The sequence below is a fragment of the Bombina bombina genome, chromosome 1, assembly GCF_027579735.1.
Source record: "Bombina bombina isolate aBomBom1 chromosome 1, aBomBom1.pri, whole genome shotgun sequence".
Taxonomy (NCBI): Eukaryota; Metazoa; Chordata; class Amphibia; order Anura; family Bombinatoridae; genus Bombina; species Bombina bombina.
In genome coordinates, this window is record NC_069499.1 from 1240545677 (window position 1) to 1240572590 (window position 26914).

The 26914-nt window shown below is 37.9% G+C and overlaps 2 protein-coding genes across 3 annotated transcripts in view; both read left to right on the forward strand.

Moving 5' to 3' along the window:
* BCO1 (beta-carotene oxygenase 1) overlaps nt 1-21710 on the forward strand; it is a 228237-nt gene extending 206527 nt beyond the window's left edge. For both annotated transcript variants that reach the window (XM_053700662.1, XM_053700667.1), the window contains 2 exons: nt 1615-1726; nt 19513-21710. In XM_053700662.1, the coding sequence (XP_053556637.1) occupies nt 1615-1726; nt 19513-19676 (276 nt within the window). In that variant the 3' untranslated portion in view covers nt 19677-21710. The remainder of the gene's footprint in view (nt 1-1614; nt 1727-19512) is intronic.
* Nucleotides 21711-24082: 2372 nt separating this feature from the next.
* Nucleotides 24083-25939, forward strand: LOC128664218 (tigger transposable element-derived protein 1-like). The gene is made up of 3 exons (XM_053719004.1): nt 24083-24868; nt 24959-25365; nt 25564-25939. The coding sequence occupies exons 1-3, from the start codon at nt 24083-24085 to the stop codon at nt 25937-25939; spliced, it is 1569 nt and encodes a 522-aa protein (XP_053574979.1).
* Nucleotides 25940-26914: the final 975 nt, after the last annotated feature.

Sequence of the window (26914 nt, forward strand, 5' to 3'; positions counted from 1 at the left end):
ACCATGTCAAGAAAGAAAGAAATTTATCAGGTAAGCATAAATTTTGTTATTTTTTAATATATATATATATATATATATATAATGAAAGCTTTTTTATTACAATCTTAAATCATTGAATGTCCTTTTAAAGGGACAGTCAAGTCCAAAAAAAACTTTCATGATTTAAATAGGGCATGCAATTTTAAACAACTTCCCAATTTACTTTTATCACCAATTTTGCTTTGTTCTCTTGGTATTCTTAGTTGAAAGCTAAAACTAGGAGGTTCATATGCTAATTTCTTAGACCTTGAAGACTGCCTCTAATCTGAATACATTTTGACCACTAGAGGGCATTAGTTCACATGTTTCATATAGATAACATTGAGCTCATGCACGTAAAGTGACCTAGGACTGAGCACTGACTGGCTAAACTGCATGTCTGTCAAAAGAAGTGAAATAAGGGGCAGTCAGCAGAAGCTTAGATACAAGATAATTACAGAGGTAAAAAGTATATTAATATAATTGTGTTGGTTGTGCAAAACTGGGGAATGGGTAATAAAGGGATTATCTATCTTTTTAAACAACAAAAATTCTGGTATTGACTGTCCCTTTAAGCAAGAATATTAGGAAGCAGTATCTAGAAAACAGAGACTGTCCGTATGTTTTTATAGTTGGCATTCAGTAAAAGAGTACTTCATGCCAGTAACATCATAATTGTGTGAGGTTAACATTTTCTCCAACTATGTAACCTTGCATTGCCAGTGTTTGTACTGGAGTACACTGAGAATGATGTGAGACCTACAATAAATCTATTATTTTAAGTTTTTATTTTAAAGTTTACTAAAAATGTACTGTATGTTATTTACTTTATATTTTCATAACATGGTGGAGGGTTCATATCTATAATTTTATATATAGAAATAAACCCTTCAGAAAAGCAAACATACAAATGCATTTAATATTATGGCCCATCCCACATAGTACATATTAGTGCTTGGCTTTCTCACATATAGCCATGGCTACTCACTGCACTGTTGAAAAACACATAGCACTATATTACAAACTAGAAATTCTCTTTTAATTAAGCAGATACTTTGGTAGGATAAACACATAAAATAAATATTTTTGGATATTTTATATAATATAATGTTTTGTTTTTATGTGACAGCAGTGTTCCTTTAAAGGGACATAAAACCCTTTTTTTTTTTTTTCATGATTTAGATAGAACATTCTTTGTTTTCTTGTTATCCTTATTTGAAAAGCAGAACTGTAAGCTCAAGAGTGTGCACGTGTCTGCAGCCGTATATTGCAGCGGTTTTGCAACAATGTTATACATTAGCAGGAGCACTAGATGGCAGCACTATTTCCTGTCATGTAGTGCTTCAGGAATGTGCACGCTACCCACCTAGGTATCTCCTCAATAAATAATAACATGACTGAATGAAATAAATTTGATAATAGAAGTAAATTGGAAACTTTTTCAAAATTGTATTCTCTATCTAAATCATGAAAGAAAATGTTTGGGTTTCATGTCCCTTTAAGGGTTATTTCTAAGTAACAAAAAGAAAATCACACTAAGCCAATAATAACACTGTTGGGTGGATCATAATAAAGAGTCTTTGTTTATACCTACAGATAGTGAAGTTTGACACTGTGACAAAGACCATGAAGAGCTGGAGTGAGGATATGTCGTGGCCTGCAGAACCTCTGTTTGTACCACACCCTGATTCTAAAGATGAAGATGATGGTATTTGTCAGTTTATTCATAGCTTCAAAGAAAAAGAATCTCCAGTAAAACATAGTTAAACAGTCACACCTGCAAAATGATTGATCATTGAAAGGTTGTGTTTGTGTGTGTATTTGAGAATGTTTATGTGTGTGTAGTCTGTGTACGTATGTGTGTAGTGTTTGTAAATGTGTGTGTGTTTGTATGTGTGAATGTTTGTTCATTTGTGTGTATGTGTACGTTCATATGTGTGTGGTGTTTGTATGTGTGAATGTTTGTTTATTTGTGTGTATGTGTACGTTCATATGTGTGTGGTGTTTGTAAATGTGTAGTGTGTGTATGTGTACGTTCATATGTGTGAAGTGATTGTACATGTGTCTAGTGTGTGTGTGTGTATGTTTATATGTGTGAAGTGTTTCTACATGTGTTTAGTGTGTGTATGTGTGTATGTATATTCATATGTGTGTAGTGTTTGTACGTGTGTAGTGTGTGTGTGTATGTGTACGTTCGTACTGTATGTGTGTAGTGTTTGTACGTGTGTAGTGTGTGTACGTTTATATGTGTAAAGTGTTTGTACGTGTGTCTAGTGTTTGTGTGTGTGTATGTGTACGTTCATATGTGTGAAGTGTTTGTACGTGTGTCTAGTGTGTGAGTGTGTGTGTATGTGTACATTCATATGTGTGAAGTATTTGTACCTGTGTCGTGTGTGTATGTGTACGTTCATATGTGTGAAGTGTTTGTACGTGTGTCTAGTGTGTGTGTGTGTGTGTGTGTGTGTGTGTATGTGTACATTCATATGTGTGAAGTATTTGTACCTGTGTCGTGTGTGTATGTGTACGTTCATATGTGTGAAGTGTTTGTACGTGTGTCTAGTGTGTGTGTGTGTGTGTGTATGTGTACGTTCATATGTGTGAAGTGTTTGTACGTGTATAGTGTGTGTGTGTGTGTGTGTATGTGTACGTTAATATGTGTGAAGTGTTTGTACTTGTGGTTAGTGTGTGTGTGTGTTTGATGGCCATAAAAAATGCCCCCAACCCAAAACCCCATTTTATGCTCTGTCCAACACTCCTAGGCTCTGCTGAATCTCTGCTTTATGCACTGCCCCAATTCTATATATGTATTGGATACAAAACTTGGCAGTTGTTTGACCCATATGAGTTATCACTAATACACATGCTTACACGCATGACCACTGATTGTACCACCATGACAGAACTTATAGTAAAGAATTAACCATTTTTCTAATAACTGATATTTAATGGTTTAACCCACTTGTAGCAGTATCACCAATAACACATATAGTAATGTTTTAAGCAACCAGTGGTTTAAACCCATTTTACAAACATATACAGAACATTGATTTAACCTACATATCAGTAACACATACTGCAGTAGTCTAAGTTTTTTTTGTGATTAATACTTGGAGTACTATTTAAACCTTTTGTGCCATTAATACATGCAGTAGTGATTATCCCCTGTATCTCAGTAACATATAGGGTAGCTTTATGTAATTTATGTAAGAAATAAACAGAATCACTTAACGGTAGCATTAGCCATAATGTGAAGGGCCCTACAGCCACTGCAAATACCCAGACCTTCTAACAATGTCCAGAAACTAACTGAGATATAGGGGATGTGTGAATGGAGTTGCAGCAACCCAAGGGCAGGGTCAAATCTGGTTAGTGGTGAAGTATGGGTGAGAAGTGGGCAGAACTTGGTGTTATATGGATAGGGAAGGGGAGAATCTGAGGTGTGGCTTGGTGGTCCATGATAAAACAGATATTTATAATGATTGGGAGAGCTGTACATGAAACATGAGGCAGAGCTCCCAAACCGACCATATAGCAACATAAAGGACAGTTAGGAGCTCTGAATATAGCAGCCATCTACCACAGAGATTTAATGGTGATGATACTAAGAAACTATTTTGCATCTAAGCATACCATAGGGGGGAAAAAAATAAAAATATATATTATATATATATACACATTTAAGGGTACAGTCTAGTCCAAAATAAACTTTCATGATTCAGATAGAGCATGTAATTTTAAACAATTTTCCAATTTACTTTTATCACCAATTTTGCTTTGTTCTCTTGGTATTCTTGGTTGAAAGCTTAACCTAGGAGGTTCATATGCTAATTTCTTAGACCTTGAAGGCCGCCTCTTAAGAATGCATTTTAACAGGTTTTTCACCACTAGAGGGTGTTAGTTCATGTGTTTCATATAGATAACACTGTGCTCATGCACATGAAGTTACCTGGGAGCCATCACTGATTGGCTAAACTGCAGGTCTGTCAAAAGAACTGAAATAAAGGGGCAGTTTGCAGAAGTTTAGATACAAGATAATCACAGAGGCAAAAAATATATAAATATAACTGTGTTGGTTATGCATAACTGGGAAATGGGTAATAAAGGGATTTTCTATCTTTTAAAACAATAACAATTCTGATGTAGATTGTCCCTTTAAAAAAATATTTTGTGGAATTTGTTGAGGCTGGTAATGGATGGAACACATCTTTCTATGACAATTAACCTTTAGCTCACCTAAAGCTCTCCTCTCATTCAAGATGATCTGAAAAGTCTTGCCAGTATGGTGAGGTCCTTCAAATAATTTTACATTGAGCAATATTTATCTCACTATACAGGGTTCTGTATGTGAAGGAGAGTCTCCTATATTAAAATATAAGGTCTAAAAAAATCTCCATGGTGACAAGCTTTGATCATAGTGTCTGATGATCTAAAGCTTCCTGGTCTAATGAGATTATCTAAGATGTCTTGCTAGTACTGTGAGTCCCTTATATAATTTTAAAAAAGGTAATTTTAACTTGAGGGGTGTTTATCTTATTCAGAGTTCTAGATGTGAAGGACAGAGACCTACATTACAATATAAGGTCGGGGGAAAAAAAAAAGATTTTGGAAAAACTATACTAAAAAATGATTTCTCTGAAAGGGGCATTTGGTTGGGCATAGCCCTTAGAAGTGCATTTTGGGAGGGCAGTGCCATAAAAGTGACAATATCCCTTTTGCCCAAATAAAAAAACCCTACCCTAAAAAATATGCCTTGAGAAGGGCATTTTTTTTATGGCATTGCCCTTAAGTTATTTCAACTCTTTGGGGCTTTAAAAAAAAAAAAAAAAACTATACTAAAAAAAATCACCCCAAAAAAATCCCAACTCTAAACCCCCAAAGTTTCTACTGTCCCAACTTGACTCCAGGGGGGATATTTATCAAAGCCTCAACTATGCTGCATTCGCCGGCACCATGCTCACCTAACATTGCGGCCACAGACCTGAATACCATCTCCATATTTATAAAAAAAGCAGACAAAAAGCTGCGCACCAAGTACGGGGCAATGAGCATCAGACTGTTGTTAACTAGCAGTCATCGATCTCGCTGCTATTTGGCTTTTTACCAACTTTATTTATACCCTGTCACTAAACGCCGTCACTATATTAACCCCTATCCCGCCGCTCCCGGACCCCACCGACACTAAATAAAGTTATTAACCCCTATTCCGCCGCTCCTGGACCCCGCCACCACTAAATAAAGTTATTAACCCCTATTCCACCGCTCCCGGACCCCGCCGCCACTAAATAAAGTTATTAACCCCTAAACCTCTGGCCTCCCACATCACTACCGTTAACTAAACCTATTAACCCCTAAACCACCAGCCCCCCACATCGCCATAAACTAAATTAAACTATTAACCCCTAAACCTAACAACTCGCTAACTTAACATTAAAATTACAACATCCCTATCTTATAATAAATTAAAACTTACCTGTGGAATTAAAAGAAACTATATTAAACTATTAATTAACCTACCCTAACTATTATACTAAAATTACGTTAAACTAGCAAAAAAGCCGTGCTCCAAGTACGGGGCAATGAGCATCGGACTGTTAACTAGCAGTCATCGATCTCACTGCTATTCAGCTTTTTACCAACTTTATTTATACCCTGTCACTAAATGCCGCCACTATACTAACCCCTATCCCGCCGCTCCTGGACCCCGCCACTAAATAAAGTTATTAACCCCTAAACCTCTGGCCTCCCACATCACTACCATTAATTAAACCTATTAACCCCTAAACCGCCAGCCCCCCACATAGCCATAAACTAAATTAAGCTATGAACCCCTAAACCTAACAACCCGCTAACCTTACATTAAAATTAAACATCCCTATCTTATAATAAATTAAAGCTTACCTGTAGAATTTAAAGAAACTATATTAAACTATTAATTAACCTACCCTAACTATTATACTAAAATTACATTAAACTAGCAATTAAATTAACTATATTACGGGGGCGTGTCTAGGCAGCGGCCATGCTAGGTCGCAATATCTGTGGCTCTGAGTTTGATTTCCCTAACCCGCCGGTTACTGGGCTCATCCTGCAATCTCAGCTAAAACTAATTGAAAATTTGAACGGTCCACAAACTGTGGAACAGAAAGATACCAAACTTGAGGAGTTAATGACAACTGGACCCAGATCTGGACGGCTGGAACCTTAGGCGGCGGCCTCACCACGAGGATTCAGCACCCCCCCCCCATTAACTTGGGGTATAGCAGTCGTATTGTGACTGCCTACTTCACTCAAATCAGCGAACCATCATCCATAAGAAGGTGCTATAACAAGGGTCTATTTTGAAATATAAATTGCATTTCTTTCACCGTGTGTAAATGGAGGCCCTGGCAAGATGGGAGGCGCAAGTGAGCAAGCTCCTACAGGATCACTTTCGGGACTTGGAGAGAGACCTATGTGCTATCTTTCTCGAAGGGAGTTTCCCTAATGGTACCCATCAAACACCCGTTGCACACCCCGTAGTAGCGGAGGATGGCCCTGATCTGTGCCTGACCAAGGAGAGAGCCCTCTTAGCGACAACACAGGCTCAGGCAACACGGGCGCCACGAAACATTCTATCTAACCGTATACCCACACAGGCAGTCTCTGAGATTCACGGAGCTGAGATCTGCGCTGTAATCCCCTTCAGCCAGCGTGTGGTTTACAGGTCGGAGCGGCAAGACTGTAAGATGGCCAAAACAAGCAGAGAGGAGACCCAAAAGAACACTATAGACACAGCCTGCAATATGGAGCCGCACGCACTCCCAATCCAATCTGAGCATGATCCGGAAAGGACTGACAAAGTGAAGGTATGCTCCCCCAATTGCGGGCCTAGTGTTGTGAATGTCAGACTACTAGCAGGAGAGCTAAAGCGGCCCTTGCTCAAGACGCGCAAGTGCCGGGTAGCCCTGGGACCTTTGAGTCAGAGTGGCCGCATTGTTAAATGTTGTTATAGGCCCCCAATTTCTGATGTTGCCCTGCGCAGCACGTATGGAGAGCTGGTATTAGCTTGCACACTTTGCGGTCTGTGGAGAGAGCAATCACTTTCACTTCGGTTCAGGGTGTTACGAGATGACCGACATGGTGTGGGCTAAACATAACAAGAGAACTGGGTCCTAAGTACAGCTCTGTTCATTGAGAGCTGGCTGATTATACCGCACCCTTAAGTGACTGATGGGACAATTTCCATCACCCATACTGCCCCCCCTCACGGGGAAGATTGCCCTCCAGGATACCGACTTCAGGACAATAATTATCTGAGGTTTAGTTGCTGTTTAATAGATGCTGTTACCCTCAATAGGCACATCTTTATAAGGTCTATGTTTTTGTATAGCCATTATTTGCCTGAATTTATTCATACCTCAGATCTGTATAAGCTAACCCCTGCACACATTAACTCCTATAGTACTACGATGCCCTATGCTGCATGTGTGTCCAGCAGACTCTATGCTACCTAGGTTAGTTTGGTAATCTGTTTATATTGAGTTAAGATGAGTTGATATTTACACCCAAGCTACTAATTGCATACTCAAGGTTCATAAATGTACTGTTATTTGTATGTAGTGGGAATCTTACCAGTGTATCTAGCAGAAGTTATACCAATAGGAGAACACAAATTAAGTTTACTACCGGTCTTGCAGCCTATTCTTATGAATGTTAGACTCATATTATGTGAGTAAATTGCCAGATCTCCTTTTAGAAGTGGTAACAGGAGCTATTGATCACAGGGGTGTCTGAAGAGGCCTGCAATATACTTGCATTCCTGGCTACATATAGAAGTAGGTCCCACAGAGCCAATTATAGATTACTGTGTATAATTTCCATAAATTGAGAGGGCGTAATCGAGCACATTGATCCCTAACCATATTGATTGTCTTATGTGTCTGAGCCGCCTGCGGCCGAGGTGGCGCACTTGGTTTTCTCGCCAGGGGTTCACTGGTTCTACTACCTGTAGGTGATTGCTCATAGCCTAGCATTTACATTATACAGATCTCTCTCTTACCCCAACCTAATAGAACTTGACTGTACCACAATGGAGTCATAGCAGGCATATGTACCATTATTTGTATGTGTAATCCTACTTTCTAAGAAAACCCTACCCCATGCTTGAATGTTATATTATGTCTTCCTTGGGAATAATTCTCATAATGTGTAGCACCTTCTATGATTAAGCGATTTAAAACAGTTAATACTGATGGTTCTTATTATATATTATATATCAATTCACATACCAGTTTTCCTCCTTGTTATTATATCTATATAGGTAGGCCCAAAAGTGGCCTCTAGTATTCCCAGAGGAAGTTAAAATTGCTGCGTCTTTAACATATGCAATTTAGGTCCAAGAGTGACGCTCTTTGTCCCTTCCCTAAGCCCTTCCCTCTACAGTTAGACCTGCGTATATGGTCCAAGAGAGGCCAAAGTGTGTATTTGGGGAAGTTTACACTCCATATATAGACAGTGTTTTAGAAGGGGTTATGTACTTACAGAAAAATTGAAGTTGAATGTTCTTCCCTATGGTTATATTTAATTGCCAATTTGTATTGTAGCGCATGCCCTTTAACCATTCATTTTGTAATGTTATGTATAACATGTATCTTGTTGAGTGCTACTATGTGCTTTTCAGTGGTTATATGTATGGCAATCTTGCTTTGTTTTTATATTTCAACCTCAATAAAAAACTATTTAAAATAAAATTAACTATATTACATATTAAAAAACCTTAACCATACTCAAATTTTTTTAAATCTACTATTAAAAATTACTAAATTACAAAAAAAAAAAAATAACGCTGTTACAAAAAAAAAAAAACCCCCACTAAATTACGGGAAAAAACCAAAGTATCAAAAATGAGAACTATTTAGTAATTTCTAATAGTAGATTTAAATAATTTAAGTAGGGTTAGGGTTTTTTAATATGTAATATAGTTAATTTAATTGCTAGTTTAATGTAATTGTAGTATAACAGTTAGGGTAGGTTAATTAATAGTTTAATATAGTTTCTTTTAATTCTACAGGTAAGTTTTAATTTATTATAAGATAGGGATGTTGCAATTTTAATGTAATGTTAGCGGGTTGTTAGGTTTAGGGGTTAATAGCTTAATTTAGTTTATGGCGATGTGGGGGGCTGGCGGTTTAGGGGTTAATAACTTTATTTAGGTTGCGGCGGGGTCCGGGAGCAGCGGGATAGGGGTTAATACTTTTATTCAGTTGTGACAGTGTCGGGGAGCGGCGGGATAGGGGTTAATAACATTATGTAAGTGGCGGCGATGTCGGGGCAGCAGATTAGGGGTGTTTAGACTCGGGGCTTATGTTAGGGTGTTAGGGGTAAACGTTACTGGTTTTCTACCATAGAAATAAATGGGATATATGGCAGCATCGAACATGAGTTTTCACTGCTTTCAGACTCCCATTAATTCCTATGGCATAAGCGGCCTCCAGGGTGGCGGATTCAAAACCAGGTACGCTGGGCCAGAATAGCCGCAAGCGTACCTGTTAACTATTTGATAACTTTAAAAAAGTGTCAAATTGTGCCGAATGTGTATTCGGAACATCTGTAATGACGTAAGCATCGATCTGTGTCGGATTGAGACCGGCGGATCGTATGTTACGTCACAGATTTCAACTTTTGCCGGTCTGTAGGCTTTGATAACTAGGTCGAATCAAGCTCGTCACAATTACGCTGCAGAATTCCAGCATATTTGCAGTTGACGGCTTGATAAATATCCCCCCAGGCGTGCTTCTCTTCTTTTTTCATGATGGCGGTTCTCTTCTTTCATCTTCCAACCGATAATTATTTTCTTCTTATCTTCTTGCCGCAGTCCTCTTTATGCGGTCACCGCAACACACTGAAGCTTGAATGCGAGGTTCCTCCTTATATAGGGGTGCCTTTGTAGTTCTTTTGGCTGATTTTTTATTTCATCGTCCAATCAACCAATAGAATCAAAGCTTTTTCTATTGGTAGATTAGACTAAAAATTTAAATATCAGCCAATAGAAGTTATCATATATTATTTTAAATATAAATATATATTTTAAATGATATATTTATTTTTAAAATATTAAAATGAACAAACACAAATTACTACATTTTAAATGATATACAATATTTAAATAATATGCATAATACACAACAATAAAACATATTTCTTTCCTATGGTGAGTGGTGAGTCCACGGCTTGAGTAATTACTATTGGGAATATCACTCCTGACCAGCAGGAGGAGGCAAAGAGCACCACAGTTAAACTGCTAAGTATCACTCCCTTACCCACAACCCCCAGTCATTCTCTTTGCCTTCGGTGCATGGAGGTGGTGAAGTTTTGGTGTCTGAAGAAATTTTTTATTTAATCTACAAGCAAGTTTTGGGGTATAGCCATATTCCACGTCATTCCTTGCAGTCGGTAAGTGGTGGCTTTAAAGCAGTTAGGAACTTGTAAAGAGATACTTACTGCGTTTTTCTAACAATTGCTGCCCTAGAAAGCCAAAGTTGGCTACTCTGTTCTTTCTTTTTCAAAGGTCTCTTTAAAGAACTGTGTCTTCTCATACCTTGTAAATATGTGAGACTAACATTTAAACTCTTTTAAAAAGAAATGGTAAAATGTTTAGGCTTTATTTTCTTTTACTTGATAAAACAATTCAAGTTTAAACTGAAAGTAAGGCTGAATTTTCTATTTTAGCAGCTTATTAATTTCCCCTTCGCTTTAAAATAAAACAATGCAACATTTTAAACTGTCCGGTTTGAAAAAACAATTATTTCTGGTACTCAGTGTACCAGGAAGCTATTTTTAGTGCCTCTCTGTGTCGCAGCAGTAATTTGAGCTTGGCAGTTGCGGTCATATGATTGGCTTTACTTCATAACGTTTCTGAGGAAAAAGTTGTTTTTCTTCATTTCTGGGTGATCCGGTCTTAATTGGTATCGGTAAGGCACCTCAGTAATTGAGGTATGGGGTTACCTGAGGGGTATTTTAGAAGTTTATTTGATGTTTATTAAATGTTTTTTCTTAACTTTTCTCACATAATTTTAGCTGGTGATCGATCCTAATTTGGGATAAAATTTAAAGTGTATTTTTTCCTTAGCTTATTTTAATTGAATATTAAAATCTTTGAAACTTATCTGTACAAGTTTATTTACTGTTTCACTAATGTCTGATATGGAGCAAGATCCTGATTTCATGCTTATTATGTTTAGATGCACAAATTGCAGCTCCTATGCAATTTTGATCTTCATGTGTCAATAAAACCTTGCAAAATAAAGGTAAAATGTTTGAGCCTAATGTCTCTGAGGATGATGCGTTTAAAATAATACCACTGGTTCCTCTATAACTCCTAGTGGAGTTTATTTAAAAGCAGAAATTGCTGCCCAGGTTTCTTCAGCGGTATCTGCGGCATTAGCTGCCATTCCCAGATTACATGGAAAACGCAAGAGGAAATCTAGAAATTCAGAAAGTAAGGTGCCTGTCCTCAGTTCTGCTTCCCAAGTTGCCCTTTCTCATAAATCTGATGAGGACTTTCTGAGGGTGAAATTTAGATTCGGACAGTATAATTCCTTCTTCTGAGACTAAGGTGGTTTCCTTCAGATTTAAGCTTGAACACCGTGTATTGTTAAAAGAGGTTTTAGCTACTTTAGATGACTCCGATACCCCTGTCATGTCACTCCTAAGAAATCTAGTAAACTTAATAGTTTATTTGATGAACCTTCCACTTCAGAGGTTTTTCCTGTGCCAGACCATGCTAGGGAGATTATCTCACAGGAATGGGAGAAACCAGGGGTGTCTTTTTCCCCATCTCCCATTTTTAAGAAAATGCTTCCTGTATACTGTACCCAAAGTTGAAGGGGCATTTTCCACTCTGGCTAAGAGAACCACTATTCCTATTGAGGATAGCTGCTCTATTAAGGATCTGATGAACAAGAAGCTGGAGGCTTATTTGAAAAAGATTTATGTTCATCAAGGTCTCCAATGGCAACCTGCGGTGTATATTGCCACCGTGACTAGTGCAGCATCTTATTGGTTTGACGCTTTGTTTTATTCTCTTCAAGTAGAGACTTCCTTGGATGATATTCAGGATAGGATTAAAGCTCTTAAGTTGGCCAATTCCTTTATTGCAGATGCTATTTTACAGGTTGTTAGACTAGGAGCTAAAACTTCTAGTTTTGCTGTCCTAGGCCGCAGGGCATTATGGTTGAAATCCTGGTCTGCGGACGTTTCCTCAAAAGTCCAGCTTCTGGTTATTCCTTAGAAGGGCAAAACCTTGTTTGGACCCGGTTTGGCAGAAATTATCTCTGATATTACGGGTGGAAAAGGGTCTTTTCTACCTCAAGATAAGAAGAATAGGCCTAAAGGACGTCAGAGAAATTTTCGTTCCTTTCGTAACTTCAGAGGAAAGCCTTCCCCTTCTTCTTCCAAGCAGGAACAATCCAAGTCTTCTTGGAAACCCAATCAGTCTTGGAACAAGGGGAAACAATCAAAGAAACCTGCAGCTGATTCCAAATCAGCATGAAGGGTTTGCCCCTGATTCGAGATTGGATCAGGTGGGGGGCAGACTTTCTCAGTTCCCTCAAGCCTGGATACGAGATGTCCCAGATCCCTGGACTATGGACATAGTATCCCAGGGTTACAAATTGGAATTCAAGACTTTTCCTCCCAGAGGCAGATTCCTTCTCTCAAGATTATCTGCAGACCAGATAAAGAGAGAGGCATTCTTGAAATGTATACAACATCTTTCCTCCCTGTGAGTGAGAGTTCCAGTTCCAGTGCAGGAACAGGGTCTCAGGTTCTACTCCAACCTATTTGTGGATCCCAAAAAAGAGGGAACTTTCCATCCCATTCTAGACTTCAAGTGTCTAAACAAGTTTCTCAAAGTTCCATCCTTCAAGATGGAGCCTATACGCTCCATTCTTCCTTTAGTACAAGAGGGTCAGTTCATGACAACCATAGACCTAAAGGATGCGTATCTTCATGTTTCTATTCACAGGGACCATCACAGATTCCTGAGATTTGCCTTTCTGGACAAACATTTCTAATTTGTGGCCCTTCCATTTGGTCTAGCCACGGCTCCCAGAATTTTTTCAAAGGTTCTGGGGGCTCTTTTGGCAGTGATCCGTTCTCGTGGAATTGCTGTGGCACCCTACCTGGACGACATATTGGTTCAGGCATCATCTTTTCAACAAGCAAAATCTCACACAGATATATTGTTGTTTTTTCTTCGTTCCCACGGATAGTATGTGAATCTGGGAAAAAAGCTTCCATTCCCCAACAAGAGTAGTGTTCTTATGGACCATAATAGATTCTCTATTGATGAAGATTTTTCTGACAGAGGTCAGGAAAAACAAAATAATTTCCTCTTGCCTCTCTCTTCAGGCTACTGCTCATCCTTCAGTGGCTCAATGTATGGAGGTAATCGGTCTGATGGTGGCTTCCATGGACATCATTCCTTTTGCTCGATTCCATTTGAGAGCTCTCCAGTTGTGTATGCTCAGACAATGGAATGGCGACCATGCATATCTATCTCAGAGAATAGAGTTAGATCAGTCATCAAGGGATTCTCTCCCGTGGTGGATTTCTCAGGAACATCTGTCTCAGGGCACATGCTTTTGGAGACCTTCCTTGGTGATCGCGACCACGGACGCCAGCCTGCTGGGCTTGGGAGGAGTCTGGAACTCATTAAAAGCTTGAGGCCTTTAGACTCAGGAGGAGTCTGCTCTTCCCATCAACATCTTGGAGTTGAGGGTGACTTACAATGCTCTATTGGCTTGGCCTCAGTTGTCCTCAGCCCAGTTTATCAGGTTCCAGTCAGACAACATAACCTCTGTGGCTTACATCAATCACCAGGGAGGAACTCGGAGTTCCTTAGCCATGAAGGAGGTTACTCAGATTCTTTAGTGGGCAGAGACCCACAATTGCTGTCTATTTGCCATCCACCTTCCAGGAGTAGACAACTGGGAAACGGATTTTCTGAGCAGACAGACTTTTCATCCCGGGGTGGGAACTCCATCTGGAGGTGTTTTTCAGCTTAGTCCTCAAATGTGGGGTGCCGGAGTTAGATCTGAAGGTGTCTTGTGTCAGTACGCCAAGCTTCCAAGGTATGGTTCAAGGTCAAGAGATCCGCAGGCCGTTCTGATAGATGCTCTGGTGGCTCCTTGGGTTTTCAGGTTGGCATACCTTTTTCCTCCGTTTGCTCTCCTTCCACGACTCATTGCTCTTATCAAACAGGAGAGGGTGTCTGTGATTCTAATAGCCTCTGCATGGCCTTGCAGGATCTGGGTTGCAGACCTAGTGGAGATGTCATCCCTCCCACCTTGGTGACTACCTCTGAGGAAGGACCTCCTGATTCAGGGTCCCTTCCTTTATCCAAATCTTGTTTCTCTGAAGCTGACTGCTTTGAGATTGAACACTTAATTCTAGCTAAGCGTGGTTTTTCTGAGACGGTCATTGAGACCATGATTCAGGCTCGCAAGCCTGTTACTAGAAAGATTTACCATAAGATATGGCGTAAATATCTTTATTGGTGTGAATCCAAGGGCTACTCTTGGAGTAAAATTGTAATTCTTAGAATTGTATCTTTTCTTCATGAAGGCCTGGAGAAGGGATTGTCAGTCAGTACCCTGAAGGGTCAGATTTCTGCTTTATCAGTTTTACTACATATCTGCAATCTTTTTGTCAGGCCTTTCTTTAAGTCTGTTGCTCCTCCTTGGAGCCTTAACCTTGTTCTTAAAGTTTTACAGCTGGCTCCATTTGAGCCGTTGCATTCCATAGACATTAAGTTGCTATCTGGGAAAGTTTTGTTTCTTATTGCTATCTCTTCTGCTCGAAACTCTCAGCTCTGCGGTGTGATTCCTCATATCTTATTTTTCATGCCGATAAGACTTTTCTTCGTACTAAGTTAGGTTTCCTTCCTAAGGTTGTTTCTAATAGAAATATCAATCAGGAAATTGTTGTTCCCTCTCTGTGTCCTAATCCTCCTTCTTCCAAAGAACGTTGCACAATTTAAATGTTGTACATGCTCTTAAATTCTACTTACAGGCAACTAAGGATTTTCGCCAGTCCTCTGCCCTGTTTCTCTGGGAAACGTAAAGGTCAGAAAGCTACTGCTACTACTCTTTCTTTTTGGTTACAAAGTATAATTTGTATGGCTTATGAGACTGCTGGACAGCAGCTCATTCCACAAGAGCTGTTTCCTCTTCTTGGGCTTTCAAAAATGAAGCTACTGTGGAACAAATTTGCAAGGCTGCAACTTGGTCTTCTCTACATACTTTTTCCAAATTTTATTAATCTGATACTTTTGCCTCGGCTGAGGCTTCTTTTGGGAGAAAGGTTCTTCACGTGGTGGTGCCATCTGTTTAGGACTGCCTGTCTTGTCCCTCCCTATTTATCCGTGTCCTCTAGCTTGGGTATTGGTTCCAAATAGTAATTACTCAAGCCGTGGACTCACCATTTCTTAGGAAAGAAAAACAAAATGTATGCTTACCTGATCAATTTATTTATTTCCGGATATGGTGAGTCCACGGCCCCACCCTTTATTTTAAGACTGTTGTTCTTTTGACTATAACCTCAGGCACCTTTACAACTTGTGTTACTCCTTTTTCTCCATTTCCCTTCGGTCGAATGACTGGGAGTTGTGGGTAAGGGAGTGATACTTAGCAGTTTAACTGTGGTGCTCTTTGCCTTCTCCTACTGGCCAGGAGTGATATTCCCAACAGTAATTACTCAAGCCGTGGACTCACCATACCTGGAAAGAAAGAAATTTATCAGGTAAGCATAAATTTTGTTTTTTAATCTTGTATATAAATACAGCAACAAAGCTACATTTATATACAAGATTAAAATATCTTTATTGTCATGTATTATGCATATTATTGAAATATTGTATAGAATTTAAAATGTAGTTATTTTTGTTTGTTCATTTTATTATTTTAAACATAAATATATCATTTAAGATATATTTATGTTTAAAATAATAAAATGTATGGCATTGCCCTAAAGTTATATAATAACTGCATTTCTATTGGCTAATATTTGAATTTTTAGTCTAATCAACCAATAGAAAAAGTAACTGCAATGAGCCCTATATAAGGAGAAACCTTGAATTCAAGCTTCAGTGTGTGGCGGTGATCGCATAAAGAGTACTTCGGCAAGAAGATAAGAAGAAAAGAATCATGGGTTGGAAGATGGAAGAAGAGGACCGCCATCATGAAAAAAGAAGAGAAGCACCCCTGGAGTCAAGTTGGGAGAGTAGAAACTTTCGGGTTTAGAGTTAGGATGTCTTTAGGGTGTTTTTTTAGTATAGGGTTTTTTATTAGTTATAATAGGGAGGGTTTTTTCTGTATACTTTATTAGTCAGGTAGATTGCAGACATGACGCAGGTGTAAATGTTCTGTGGGATTTAGGTGCATTTCAGGGGGAGTATATGGACCATAGGTGTAGGCAGTCTGTGGGAGACGGGTTAGCTGGGCATTTCAGGGGAGTGTAGCTAAGACATGACGTAGGTGTAGGCAGTATTAGGGAGTTAGCTGGGAAGACATGACGTAGGTTTAGGCATTCTTTGGGAGTCAGCCAGGCGTTCCAGGGAGTAACCTGCAGTTTGATTGGGATACATCCCAGCAGTGCGTTATATTCCAATCTCTGAGGTACAGGTTACGTGTAGGGTGTCAGCCATGTTTGTCTTGCAACCTTTTCAGTGGCAAGACTTTACAGTGTGAGGCAGGTAGTGTAGGTTTAGGGAAAGTAAGGTCACACAGGCATTATTTTAAGTGTTCCTACACAGAAACCATGTTTAGTTTCACTGAGCACACTATCTGTGTAGGAACATTTCAAATACGCCCCCACTCAGGTAAGGTGCTGACATGTGGCGATGTAGGCAATGTCTTGATAACATAGCGGTCCCCATTATATCCTATAAGAAACACATTGCCACTAGCTGGCAATTTTCGGGTCTGCCCCCTTTTTTACTATATATCAACAGACCAATGGACTGCAGGGCCGATGAGGCATGTAAGGCAGCTTCTCGTTGGTCTGTCGATGCTTTTAATATTGGGGCCTAAGAATGCAGGTTTTTGATCATCACACCCCTAGTTTGCCCCTTCTCTATGTTGTATAAAGCCTTTGCCTATAAACATTTCTTTTATATCTTTCAACTAAATGTAGATGTACAGAATGATTTAAAGGGACAGTCAAGTCCAAAAAAACCTTACATGATTTAAATAGGAAATGTAATTTTAAACAACTTTCCAATTTACTTTTATCACCAATTTTGCTTTGTTCTCTTCGTATTCTTAGTTGAAAGCTAATTCTAGGAGGTTCATATGCTAATTTCTTAGACAGTGAAGACTTCCTCTAATCTGAATGCATTTTGACCACTAGAGGGCATTAGTTCATGTGTTTCATATAGATAACATTGAGCTCATGCACGTGAAGTTACCCTGGAGCCAGCACTGATTGGCTAAAATGCATGTCTGTCAAAAGAACTTAAATAAGGGGGCAGTCTGCAGAGGCTTAGATACAAGGTAATCACAGAGGTAAAAAGTGTATTTCTATAACAGTGTTGGTTATGCAAAACTGGGGAATGGGTAATAAAGGGATTATCTTTCTTTTTAAACAACAAAAATTCTGGTGTTGACTGTCCCTTTAATCATTATAGCTTTCACAAGGAAGTTGTCTAATGTATATATTATTTTTTATTGTATCGATTTTGAAATGTTTGTGCTGAAATAGGGCCAAACAAATTCACTGAAATAGTGTTCTGCCATCTGTGTCCAAAAGGATAACCTCAGGTGTGATTCTAGACCTTAAAAATGAAAGGCACAAAAAATGTTTGCATGCTTGTATTTGTGTTTGACATCTTCTACTACCTTCTCTTTTTTAAAAATACAGAAAAAATACAGAAAGGTGACTACAATACAAATTCAGGTCAGCTGATACATGTCAGGTTTGGGGGTGCTACAGTAATAAATAGGGCACGCCAGTAAAATTCCACTTGATAATCATAATGTTACCTTTAGATAAAAAAGTACTATTTTAATCACTACATTTTGTCACTTAAATTTCATGACTAATGGGTATAAAAGTTGGTGAAGTGAGCGCCTGAATGAAGGCTAAGGTGAAGTGGCGATATATAGAAAATGATAGTGTTTATTCAATTATCATATAATCTATATAAAAAGTACATTAAAATTCTTACATTGAAATGGTAAAATCATAGATCCATCAGTTAGCATACAAACATATATAAAAAATACATTATATGATCAACAATAGTTAAAATACATATGTATTATAACAACATGGTGATGATATTGGTGTATTCTTCTAAGGGACAGCCCCTTATTGTTGATACCGTTTAAGGTGCTAGTGAGATTTTCCCTTGAAAATAATTTGTGTCCTAATTGATATGTCCGACGTGCCCTTGGGCAAAAGAGTGTCTACATGAATCAATGTGGGGATCCGGTGCAAGATGTGGAACTCTCTAAAAAAACAATGAGGATGTTAAAAATGTGGGAAAAAAAACAACAACAAAAAAACATTGAAAATTAAAAAGAAAAATTTAAGGGAAAAAACTTTGTGAAAAAATTAAAAAAGTAAAAAACTGTAAAAAAGTATATAAATATAATCAAAATGAGTGAGAGTTTTCCAAAATATAGTGATGGACCTTGGGTCCGCCTGTGTATCCTGTTAGTAAATATCCATTTGGTGGTGAAAGAAATCCTACATGTTCCTGTAAAAAAACCAAAAGAAACAATAGTGCAATACAGCTTAAACACCTAGTTAGGGTATTAAATGTCAACGCGTTTCAGCCTGTTAACAGGCCTTTTTTTCAAGAGTCTTGTTTCATGTATGATTTCTACTTTTTCACAGTTTTTAAATTTTTTCACAAAGTTTTTTTTCCACATTTTTAACATCCTCGTTGGTTTTTAGGAGAGTTCATTATCTTGCACTGGATCCCCACATTGATTCATGTAGACACTCTTTTGCCCAAGAGAACGTCGGACATATCACTTAGGACACAAATTATTTTCAAGGAAGATCTCACTAGCACCTTAAACGCTATCAACAATAAGGGGCTGTCCCTTAGGAGAATACACCAATATCATCACCACGTTGTTATAATACATATGCATTTTAACTATTGTTGATCATATAATGTATTTTTTATATATGTTTGTATGCTAACTGATAGATCCATGATTTTACCATTTCAATGTAAGAATTTTAATGTACTTTTTATCTAGATTATATTATAATTGAATAAACACTATAATTTTCTATATATCACCACTTCACCTTAGCCTTCATTCAGACGCTCACTTCACCAACTTTTATAGACTATTACCCTCTAGGTCCAGTAGGAGACCTACTGTAGTGAGCTGTAGGTGTAACCACTAGCGCTAGGTCTACCATCTCCCAAACATATTACAGTTTGTGTCCTTGTGCTTTTCTATAATTTGCTTATGCCCCTCTTGTATTTTTCAGGTGTTATATTATCAGTCATTGTATCTTCGGACCCAAAGAAGCAGTCTTTCCTTCTTGTACTGGATGCAAAAACATTCATAGAACTGGGCCGTGCCAGTATCAGCGCTAACATTCATATTGACCTCCATGGTATTTTTATACCAGACCAGACAGCAGGACAGTGATGAAATGTTCAGGGTTTCACTGCAGCACATTTCCTTATCCTATGGAATAAACAAAATATAACCAAGCCTTTATCTGAGTCAGTGTGCCATGATATGGTATGCAACACAGGACATTTTCATACTGAACATAACCCACAGCTACTGGATCTCATAAATATTCGGAAAATATTGAATTGTGATCTTAAGACAGACAGTCATTTTCATGCAGACAGAGACTGTCACAAACTTGTGTGCATGTGATTTATGTGCTTGGTAAATTAGGTAAAGTATTTGTAAATAAACATGATTATTAAAGGGACATTAAAGACAACATTTAACATCTCAGTTAAATATTTAATTAAGGAAAGTAAAATAAAATTGCAATATACATTATTTATTTTGTCTGCTTTTGCTGTAAAATACCTCTGAAAAGTGTGATTATACCATTCCTTCCAGGGAGCCTGGAACACCTCCATTATAGTTAAAGGGACAGTAAACATTAAAATGTTTTATATAATTCTGAACTAGGTGCAGAATTATGTAACATAAGGATAGCCTTTCCTTTTAAATAATATTTAGGCAACTAATTATGTGACATTTTTAACATTTACTGTCCCTTTAAGTATAGTAAAATGAGTCTGCAGTATTCCACAACAATGATTGGTTAGCTCAGTGCACTGCCTCATTTAAATTGACCACTAACTGGCCACAGCAATGGAGACTAGGTACATAGATTCCAGAAGGCTTTTCAAATGGTGTATTCTTGAATCGCACTTGATTTGGAAAACATTGCTAACAAAATTACTGTCTTAAATTTTTTAATTGAAACATTTGTTGAAATTTTTTTTTTTTCCGTGCACTGCTTAATTAATTATGTATGCTATGGGGTTAATGTACATTTAGGAAAGGAGTATCAAAGATATGCCAATATTATAGGATTGATTTGCTCCTTTTTGGAATTTATCTTGATCCTCCTTGCTCGATATCGATTATGTTAATATTTGGGACTTTAAGAACTGGAGATCTATTCCATCCTTTTAAAAATTGATTGTTTGATTTCCTAATATATTTTTGACAAATCCAATAAGGAACACTATTCAAAGCAAAAAAAAAAGTTTTTTTTTCCATTATTTCATGTGTCACCTTTGCATTTTTATACACACTGAACTAAAGTCCAACTTTCTAAACTTTTGTTATATTGATTTTATTTTTATATGATTTTACTTAAAGGGACACTCAAGTCAAAATAAACTTATGATCAGAGCATGCAGTTTTAAGACACTTTCCCATTTAATTTGTCATAAAAAATCTACTGCTGATTTGAAATTCAGAGTAAGTGCTACTGGATTGTTTTTGTATTGTGTACTTGTTAATTATGTAACTATACTGCATTGAGTGGTTCTAAAGGTTTCAGAAGGTTTCAGACTAACTGCAACATGGGCTCAGACTTTTTGTGATGAACTTTGAGTGGCGGAATAATAGCGCTCACATCGGAACAAAGTTCTGATGTAAACACTATTAGTAAAAATTAAAGGCCGGGATTGGATCATGGGGGACTGCCCTATGCTGCTAGCCATGCCCCCCCAATGCCGATCCCTGTCAAAGGGGGAAGCTGCAGGACGCCTTATATGGTAGGACATTCCATGCCATCCTAACAGCGTTAAAGGCCAGCGCTGTTAAGACGTTGTGTAACGTCCTAATGGCGTAAAGGAGTTAATGGACCTAAAATATGATGTTTGTTGTTCTACAGATGTTGGTAAATAGGGCTGATTATCAACAGTTGTGACACTCACACTAGACTCTTTGATAATAGGTTTGAGCCAGTCTAATACCAAAAAGTAAATGCAGCACTTTTAACCTATCATTATTCATTATGACCTGTGATTGTCATGTTTTAGTGATTTTTAAAAGATGGTATCTATTAATGTTAATAAAAATAAATTGCACATTTGCTCTTCTATAATTGTTTACTAGGAATCCACACTACAGTTGTATAAAGCCACTAATTTTTTAAGGTAAAACATTTGAAAAAATAAAAACAGCTTTTATACCTTCTGTTTCTGTAATTTATTATGAGCACATTTTCACAATGACAATCTTCATCATAAAAGTACAATCATGTTTACTGCATTTAAAACACCAAATTATAGTGGTGCAGAATTGGTTGGCTGTGTTCTTAATTCAGTGAGCATGGAGAGGTCTTTCTACGGGAGAAAACTTCAACTGACACATAAGTAAGATTTGAGGATTGTTTATTTCAGATTAAGAATCTCTGGGATTTTTCACTTTTGTGGTATGTATTTAGGGTTTTCAGCCATTCATTTCTAACCAGGAAGACATTTTGTGGCTGTTATATATGTAAAGGGACATGAAACACAATTTTTTGGTTCATAATTCAGATAGAGCATATGACTTTTACAACTTTCCAATTTACTCATATTTTCAAATGTACTTAATTTGTTTGGTATCCTTTGTTGAAGGAACAGACATGTACTACTTGGAGCTAGCTGAACACATTGGGTGAGCCAAAGACAAAAGGCATATATGTGGAGCCACCAATCAACAGCTAGATCTCAATAATTCATTGCTGCACCTTAGCATACCTTGGTATGCTATTTAACAAAGGATACAAAAAGATCAAAGCAAATTAGATAACAGAAGTATTGCATGCTCTGTCTGAATCATGAAAGAAAGTATTTGACTTTACTGTCCCTTTAAAGTGATGGTAAACCTTAAATAATCAAATGTCATATATTTAATTTTTGCTATTAAAACAGTATGGGGCCTATTTATCATGATGTGAGCAGACATAATCCGATATTGCGAATCATGTCCGCTGCACATCAATAAATGCCGACAACATACGCTCTCTGCATTTATCATTGCACCAGCAGTTCTTGTAAACTGCTGGTGCAATGCTGCCCCTACAGATTTGCGGCAAATCGGCCGTCAGCAGGGGTGTCAATCAACCGTATTGGATCGGGTTGATTTCCGGCAATGTCTGTCTGCCGCCTCATAGCAGGCGGACAGGTTATAGCGCTGCTTCATAACTTGTGTTTCCGGCGGACCTGAAGGCTCGCCAGAAACACGGGGCATCAAGATCCATATGGAGCTTGATAAATAGGCCCCTATATGTGTACCTTTTTTGTTTTTAATCATCTGTGAAAGGGTTAAATGTGTGCCTATAGTAATGCGTCTCTTGCATTGTTATGCCAGCCCACTTGGTTGAACTCTTTTTTTTTTTTCATGATAATTCCAGTGAACATCCACTTGATGTGTGTCACAGGACAATCTTAAAGTCCAGCCCCTTTATAACCCTTAGAAAGCCTATGTAGAGAGTGGATGTGACTGCATTATACATCACAGCCCAGCAAAAAGAGGAAATGAAGGGGGCAGAGGAACAGACAATACCAATTAGGATTATTAATCTTATATTATAAAATAAATATATACTTTTAAAAAAAATAATAACGTGGTTTTACTTGCAAACTAATATATTTTATATTTTTCATTGCAACTTTCTTATAGTCTGAAATTTACCATCACTTTAAAGAGACATTGTTCATTAGATTTTTCTTTGCATAAATGTTTTGTAGATGATCCATTTATATATCCTATCTGGGTAAGTTTTTGTAAAAAATTAAAGTTTTGCTTATTTTATTTTTTTTAATAAAGATTTTTATTGAGAATATCCACGTAGGGATTTACATGTATTATATAAATTGTAATTTAATTTATAACATTGAACAATTAAACAGCAAAACAAGTAACAGAACGGAAGAAGAAAACACGTCTTCATAATGACCTTGTTATAGTGATTATCTGTATACACCCCGCTTTACGGACCTTCACTTTACGGACACTCGCGAGTACGTACATAGCTATTACGACCTTCACTTTACGGACACTCGCGAGTACGTACATAGCTATTACGGACCCTCTCTTTACGGACACTCGCGAGAATGGACAAACCCGCCCCTGCGCACATGAAACAGTTAGTCTCTATGGTTCAGGAAGAGGTTGCCGCGCGCCAGGAAGATGTTGCTGCGCACCAGGAAGAGGTGGGGTTTCCGCTCACTGTGTAGAAGCTGCGCACTTGGCAAGTGAAGTTAAAAAGTGAATCGTGTATAGAAGATTCCTGCACCCAAATTGCTATTTTATTCCTGCCATAATACTGTACTGCACTGAAACCACTACTGTACATAGAACTTTGGGGAACATATACTGTATACAGTACACGTACAGTACTGATTGTAACACGCTTGGCACACACTGTTTATAGAAGATTCCTGCACCCAAATTGCTATTTTATTCCTGCCATAATACTGCACTGTACCACTACTTGTACATAGAACTTTGGGGAACATATACTGTATACAGTACACGTACAGTACTGATTGTAACACGCTTGGCACCTAGAGCTGATAATGGCAGATAAAAAGAAATGCCGTAAATCTATTACCTTGGATATGAAGCTTAAAATTATTAGATTGTATGATGAAGGTGTAATTCAAGCTGAAATAGGCCGAAAGCTAGGCTTCACTAGGACCACAATTAACACAGTCATGAAGAACAGAGAAAAAATTGTTGCAGAAGTTAAAAGTGCTACACCTGTTAACACCACAACAATTCGAAAAAGGGATAGCATTGTTGCAGACATGGAGAGACTCCTAATACTTTGGATAGAAAATCAGACAACACGCCATGTTCCTGTAAACCAGGCAATTATACAAAGTAAAGCCTTAAGCTTATTCAATGACCTGAAGGCTAAGAAAGGTGAAGCAGCAAAGGATGCTGAATTTGTTGCAAGCCGTGGATGGTTTGATAGGTTTAAGAAGAGGTCTAATCTACATAACATCAAAGTACAAGGAGAGGCAGCTGCTGCAAATACTGAGGCTGCAGAAAGCTATCCAAGTGAATTTGCAAAAATTATTGAAGATGGAGGCTACTCCATGGATCAAATTTTTAATGTGGATGAGACTGGTCTATTCTGGAAGAAGATGCCTGCAAGAACCTTCATTGCAAGACAGGAAAAATCAATGCCAGGCTACAAGCCAGCTAAAGATAGAATAACCCTTCTGTTAGGTGGCAATGCTTCTGGTACCTTAAAGCTAAAGCCTTTGTTTATTTACCGTTTTCAAAATCCAAGAGCTTTGAAGAACTACGTTAAAACTAGACTTCCAGTGCATTGGAGGGCAAATAAAAAAGCATGGGTAACTGCAGCCCTTTTTGAGGATTGGTTTGACACCTGCTTTGTTCCAGAGGTGAAAGCTTATTGCAAAGACAATAATATCCCTTTCAAGATTTTGCTGCTTGTTGATAATGCTCCTGGACACCCTCGAACACTAGAAGAGCTCAACCCTAACATTAGAGTGGAATTCCTACCACCAAATACCACTTCATTACTGCAGCCCATGGATCAATGTGTCATAGCTGCCTTCAAGTTAAACTACTTAAAAAGAACATTCAGTAAGTGTATTGCAGCAATAGACAAAGAAGAAGGTGCAGGGCAAGAAGTCCTATCGAAATTCTGGAAAAGCTACAACATCTTGGATTGCATTAAAACTGTAAGAGATGCTTGGAATGACATAAAGGATACCACAATGAAAAGGGCCTGGAAAAAATTATGCCCACAGTTAGCTGATGATTCTGAAGGCGTTGATGATTCTGTAGCTAATGTTACTGAAAATATTGTAGAGATGGCAAGGCAGTTAGAGCTGGAAGTAGAGCCAGAAGATGTTGCTGAACTGCTTGCATCCCATACTGAGCCCCTCAGCAATGAAGATCTTCTAGAACTTGAAGAGGAGAGAGAAGAAGAAGAAGATGTGCAAAATGGGGTTGAGAACATTGAACAGCCTGAAGGCTTAACTTCAAAAATTCTCTTTCAAGCTTTCCGTCATCTTGATAGCGCCATGGCTCTTTTTGAAAAGCATGATAGGGACTTTGAAAGAAGCTTCACAGTCAATGGTAACATTTCAGGGGCTTATTCCTGTTACGAAGAAATCTACAGAGAAAAGAAGAAAGCTACACTTCAAACCTCCATAGAGACTTACTTTTCTAAAAGTCCATCAGCACGCAGATCATCATCATCGACAGACAGTCATTTGGATACCAGATCATCAACTGGCAGTCCATTTCCAGCTCTGGCATCACCACCCAGTCCTGCTCCTTCTCTTATTGCTACTTGTAGTACACCCAATTCGCCAGCAAGAAAGCGTCTCGCCTTTGAAGAGTTGACTTGTGAAACAGAAGATACCAGTATGACTTCATCCTTACTAGAATAAATGCTCATAGCTGATCCTAAGCTTAGAAAATGTTGTGTTTACAGTATTTTGCAATACAGTACAGTAAATATGTTCTCTTGTCCTAAGCTGATCCTAAGCTTAGAAAATGTTGTGTTTATTTTGCAATACTGTACAGTACAGTAAATATGTTCTCTTACCCTAAGCTGATCCTAAGCTTAGAAAATGTTGTGTTTATTTTGCAAAACTGTACAGTACAGTAATTATGTTCTCTTGTCCTAAGCTGACCCTAAGCTTAGAAAATGTCTTTATTTTTCAATACAGTACAGTAAATACTGTATGTTCTGTTGCCCTAAGCTGATCCTAAGCTTAGAATTTTTTTTGTTTATTTTGCAATAAATATTTTCTTTTGGCCTAACCTTATAGTATTGTGTTTATTTTAGTTATAAATGTATTATTTATATCAGTTATGCCTATAAATGACTATTATAATGAAGTACAAGCATTGAGAAGTGAAAAAAAAGTATTGCTTCACTTTAAGTACATTTTCGTTTTACATACATGCTCTGGTCCCATTGTGTACGTAAATGTGGGGTATGCCTGTATACCATAATTAACAATTTATTATTGAGAAGAGAGATACTGAGATTCAGTAAAGTGTACCTTGATGTGAGTACTGAAGGTTGGAGTATTGTTTCTCATTTTGTAATATTAAACCTTATAGATCTTTGTTTCTTGTAGAATGCTCTTAGAAAAGAAAAAGGAAAGGAAGGAGAAAAAAGGGGGGGGGGACAGAAGAGGGGGAGAGAGTTGTATGGGTTTTCCCTTAGTGTCTCAGTTAGGAAATGTTTCCATCCAAGGTAGCCATGTTTCAAAATAGAAGTCCATTTTAGTACTGAGTTGGAATATGACTCCATCTTCTATAGAAAGTGTATCGTGGGGATAATTTGCGCTATAGCGGGTGGAGTTTTTTGCTTCCAAGATTTCGCTATTTCTAATTTCATGGACATTAGAAGA

Coding starts and splice junctions, on each gene's coding strand:
- LOC128664218 (XM_053719004.1), top strand. CDS start 24,083: ATGGCAGATAAAAAGAAATGCCGTAAATCTATTACCTTGGATATGAAG. Junction 24,869..24,958: donor GGGCAAATAAAAAAGCATGG/GTAACTGCAGCC, acceptor ATCCCTTTCAAG/ATTTTGCTGCTTGTTGATAA. Junction 25,366..25,563: donor ATTGTAGAGATGGCAAGGCA/GTTAGAGCTGGA, acceptor TCATCTTGATAG/CGCCATGGCTCTTTTTGAAA.